This window comes from Vigna unguiculata, chromosome 10, assembly GCF_004118075.2.
Source record: "Vigna unguiculata cultivar IT97K-499-35 chromosome 10, ASM411807v1, whole genome shotgun sequence".
Lineage (NCBI taxonomy): Eukaryota > Viridiplantae > Streptophyta > Magnoliopsida > Fabales > Fabaceae > Vigna > Vigna unguiculata.
Genome location: NC_040288.1, coordinates 33,104,347 through 33,109,102, shown reverse-complemented (window position 1 = coordinate 33,109,102; position 4,756 = coordinate 33,104,347). Strand labels below are relative to the sequence as shown.

General features: G+C 36.1%; 1 protein-coding gene across 1 annotated transcript; it reads right to left on the bottom strand.

Annotated features, from left to right (window-relative positions):
- Window positions 1-262: 262 nt before the first annotated feature.
- Window positions 263-2,277, bottom strand: LOC114165565. The gene is made up of 3 exons (XM_028050154.1): window positions 1,699-2,277; window positions 1,260-1,603; window positions 263-356 (listed from the first exon to the last, which is right to left on the bottom strand). The coding sequence occupies exons 1-3, from the start codon at window positions 2,173-2,175 to the stop codon at window positions 263-265; spliced, it is 915 nt and encodes a 304-aa protein (XP_027905955.1). The 5' UTR covers window positions 2,176-2,277.
- Window positions 2,278-4,756: the final 2,479 nt, after the last annotated feature.

Below are 4,756 nucleotides of genomic sequence, written 5' to 3'. Positions count from 1 at the left end.
GGGAAAACCCGTCAATCTAGTCAAGGTCATCTGGGACCGGAGGACAGGTGACTCTACTTGGGAGCTAGAGGAGGATATGAGGAAGTCACATCCCCATCTATTTTCTGATAAGTCTTAATTTTCGAGGTCGAAAATTTTTGTTGTTGGAGAGAATGTAAGACCCACTTTTTTTCCTGTCCCTAATGTTTAAGGGCCTAACCTATTTTGTTGGGCTTAAGGCCAGCCCATAGGGTGCCCTAAACCCTTTCCAGCCCTAGCCCCCTCACTCTGCCCTATTCCCTGAAACAAGAACCTTTCTCTCTTCCACTACTGAAGCAACGAGCTTTGTCAGGGCACATCTTTCCCCTCCGAATCCGCTGAACATCCCACACCGGGTAAGTAGGACTTGAAACTCAAGCTCCCTTGTGTTCCTTTCTGTTTCCAAGTTTTGGTTCCACGCTAGTCCCTATCATAGCCTCATCTTCGTTCGCCTTTATTCTGTTTTCAGTTCTGTAAGTTGTTCCACACTAGTCCCTATCATAGCCTCATTGTAGATTATCTAATAAACTATTAACTTTTAGTAATTTAAACAGGAATGGGGATGTGTATTAGGACGAGAATGGAGACGGGTTAATATGTGCATAGTCATCCAGATTCCCATAACCAATTCAAAAAAGTGGATATTACTCATGTCCAATTAAAGCAAAAATTTCTTATGAAATGTAGATGAGGTTCGACAATATCTATTAAGACGAGTTTAGTTGTCATTCCTAAATAGATTTGACCTATATTGCTACTGTAAAGAAAGTCCCGTAAAAAACCTTTCTTAAATTTCGTCACAAGGGAGAAACTAGATATTTGATACCAACAAGACATAATTCAATCATATAAGAAATCATGAAATCACTAGTAAAAGTTCTCATACATGAGATTTTTCTTGCAAATTAGTTAAGAAAATCTGCAAGAAAAACTTTTTTCTGCTTGGTGAATATTATCTCATTTTCATATTTATACTCACCTTTGGGTTCATCTTCATCTTCCTCTTTGGCCACTATTTCTTTTAGTGATTCACATCCTAATGCTAGGATCTCTTGGAGGTTCACTAACTTTTTTGCGACTGAAGATCTAAATAAATACTACAATTGGGGGGACAATGAGATACATTAACTTTTTTCAGAAAAGAAAAGCACATTTTAGAAGTAGAATGCACTCCAATTGTTTCAACATGAGGACAATTGAAGACATTTAATTCGTGAAGGTTCTCGCAGATTGTGTTTAACCATGATGAGTTCTCTGACTGGATGGACCTGATAGCAGCTACTTGGAATAGTGTCAATATTCGTAACTGTAAGAGCATCCCATCCTCACCAATTTTGGGGTTTTGAGCAAAGAAAATCTCTGAATTTTTGCAATTTAGTATATGTATAACCATTTCTATTAAGTTGGGTGCTCTATGGAGTATTTCATTGACCATTATAAGCATTTCACTCACATCACCGTCTAAGAGCAGACTCATTTTATTCACAAGTTTGAAGACGCCAGTAAATTTTTCAGACCTAAGCCTTGATCTTAATGCCAGAATATGTTTCCAATCAAGTTTCAATTCTCTCAGGTTTGAAATGTCCTAACAATTAAAGCAAAATCAAATTCAATAGAAATTAAGCGAAACCAGAAAAGGAAAAAAAAATTGAGAGTGTAGACTCTTTGATGTGCACTTACCTCTAGACGTGAAATAAGAGGTTGTCTCTTAACTGAAATACCCTCACCCATGGAATGTTGACTTTGAAACAACTCTAATCCTTCACACCTCAACACAGATAATATATTTAAGGTTGGGCATTCCAAAGTGAATGTTTGAGGGTAAAAGCAACTGAGTTGTGGCAAGGAAGAAAGAATCAACCTCTCTAAACAAGGGAGCACAAACTTTGCTTCTGTGGATTCTTCTTTTTCAACAATTTCTTGGAACTTAGCACAATCTTCTATTTCAATTCCTTTCAGACTTTTAAAATTTTTTGCCAAGGAAGCAGGAAATAGCGTTTCCAACTTTTTACAATTGCTAACAATGACCTGTTGCAGATTTGGAAAGACGAGAACTCCATTTTTCTTCTTTTCCCAAACATGTGTTAGCTTCGATAGCCCTTTTAAGGTCAAAATCCTCAACTGGGATGCTATTTTCGTAATTTCAGTGTCATTCATATAAAAAAGCACCTCTATTGTACTATCCCGTATCCAACTCTTTTAAGCTCTTCAGAAGAGCAAGAATAATAGATGGAATTGCGCATGGCAGAGTACAATTCTGTAGCTCAAGATTATCAAAAAAACACTCCTTGTCCACTGCTTCAAAAACTCCTGTAAATATAGCAAAAGGTTATCTTCTAAGTTACTTGTTAATAAGCATTCAATAATATAAGGCTTTCAAAAAATCTTTTAAATTTTTACCTTTCGTTCTGAGATCCTTTTTATTATGGTGTTAATATCTCTTGAAGGGGGTAAATACCCCGCTTCCTAGTCCAAGGATAACGTAACTCCCATAAGGGATTGAATTTGATGGGAGAAAAACTCCATGTTGGGACAACTCCATACTGCCACAGTTTTCAAAGATAATAATTGTAGAGTGTCACTCCCAGAATAAAAACATACTAAACTTGTTAGAGATTGTAGATGAATGGTGTGGAGTCGCTCAAATTTAATGACTTCAGAAAATGCATCTCCCTCTTTAGCCATTATTTTTGTCAGTGATTCACATTCCATCACGCTAATCTACTCAAGGTTCCTTAATTTTTTAGCAGCTGAAGTTGTAAATAAATACTTCAAGTTTGCTGCTTGCCTTCACCCATGAGATCATATACACTTTGAAATAACCCTAACTCATCACAATTCCTCACAGATAAAAATTTTACGGAGGGGAATTCCAGAGTGAATGCCTTAGGACAAGTGACCTGGGGCAAGTCATTGAGTTCCAAATCTTCCACACAAGGGAACACAAACTTTTCAGTTACAAATGTTGTTTCTTCCTGTTCAACAAAGTCTTGCAAATTTTCACAGGAATCTATTTTAAGCTTCTTTAGATCCTCAAGACTTTTGGCTAGGGAAACAGGAAATAAAGTTTGCTGCTTTGCACAATCACTAACAACAACCTCTAGCAGATTGCAAAAGATTAGAACTCTGTGAGTGTCCTTTTCCCACACATGTTTCAGCTCTGATAGCCCATTTAAAGTCAATATCTTCAATTGCGATTCTGTTTCCTTAATCTCAGTGTCGTCATTCATATAAAAAATTGCCTCTACCCGGTCGCTATCTCGTACTTATAATTCTTTTAAATTCTTTAAAAGAGAAAGAACAAAAGATGGAATTGCATATGATAGCTTGCAGTTATGCAACTTCAATGTTTCCAAATTGGCCAACCATTTGTTTTGCAGACCAGTTTTACAATTTGGGTCTGCTTGTAGTGCAAGATTATCAAAAAAGCACTCGCTGTCCACTTGAAAAAACTCCTGTGAATATTACAATAGGTTTATCATGAGATATATCCATTCCCTGCTCGACTTAGTTTACCTATAAAAGAACTCTATAAATCTATAATTGTTCTTGTTTTAAATTCTTTAAATTCACTCCAACAAGAGTCAAAATTAATTGATTCAGAATTGAAAGTGGTTACCTGTTGCAGGAACACCTTCTCTACAGAAGAGTTAAGATCATGGTAGAAGATCAAGTCATCACTTAAGACGTTTGAAACTCGAATTCCTCTAAAAGAAGAATTCAGGTGTATCTCTCCTCCAGAGAAAAACTCCATCTTGGGGCATCTCCATATGTCAACTATCATCAAGGAGGGTAACTGCAAAGTGTCATTGCCTGAATAAAAGAATTCCAAGCTTGATAATTGATATAGATCTGTGCGCTTTAGCTGCTGTAGATTAATCTCTTCTGAAATTTCATTCTCTTCTTTCCAGACTATTGCTTGCATTGATTCACAGTTACAGACTTCTATATGCTCAAGGTTTTCTAACTTGTTCACTGATGATAATGTGAATAAATACATCAATTCTTTACACCCGTTTATGTACATTTCTCTCACATACGTGAAAGACACCAAAGGAGTAGAATGCACTAATGTTTTCAAATCAGGACAATTGAAAACATATAACTTTTGGAGCTTTTCACTGTCACATATCACGTTTAACCATGGTGAGTCCTCTGACCCAATGGATTTGAGTTTTGACACATTATCCAGTTTCAATGTTTTCAAGTGTGTAAGCACCATTTTCTCATTAATTTCTAGGATTTGAGTTTGGAATACCTCGAGGCAACTGCAATAGTTTATACTCATTTTTGTTAAATTGGGCATCTTCTGGAGTATTTGAATGGGCAAATCTGGTCTTTCACTCTTATTATCATCAAACAACAACTTTATATCATTTAAATATGAGGTTGTCCATAGGTTCCCCCAACTTTGTCCTTAACACCAATGTGTGTTCCCAGTCAAGTATCAGTACCTCAAGGTTGCAAATATCCTAGTGAAAGAAAATCAAATAGAAAAGCATGGACTGGGTATTAAAAGGTGAAATGTAAAATATATACATAGAGAGATAGACAGAAAGTGTGCATTTTAATGTTACTTAATTACCTTTAGATCAAAGAGAATGGATTGTCTGTTAGCACTTCACTACAAAAAAATCAGTTACCAGAGGAGGTTATTTAGTAGAGGTTTATTGGACCTCCACGAATAAATTTAATTAAGAGAGGTTTTGCTAACTTCCATTAAGTTTTAAAGGTGTAT

Coding starts and splice junctions, on each gene's coding strand:
- LOC114165565 (XM_028050154.1), bottom strand. CDS start 2,175: ATGAATGACACTGAAATTACGAAAATAGCATCCCAGTTGAGGATTTTG. Junction 1,604..1,698: donor CTCTTATTTCACGTCTAGAG/GTAAGTGCACAT, acceptor TTTAATTGTTAG/GACATTTCAAACCTGAGAGA. Junction 357..1,259: donor CAGTCAGAGAACTCATCATG/GTTAAACACAAT, acceptor TGGGATGTTCAG/CGGATTCGGAGGGGAAAGAT.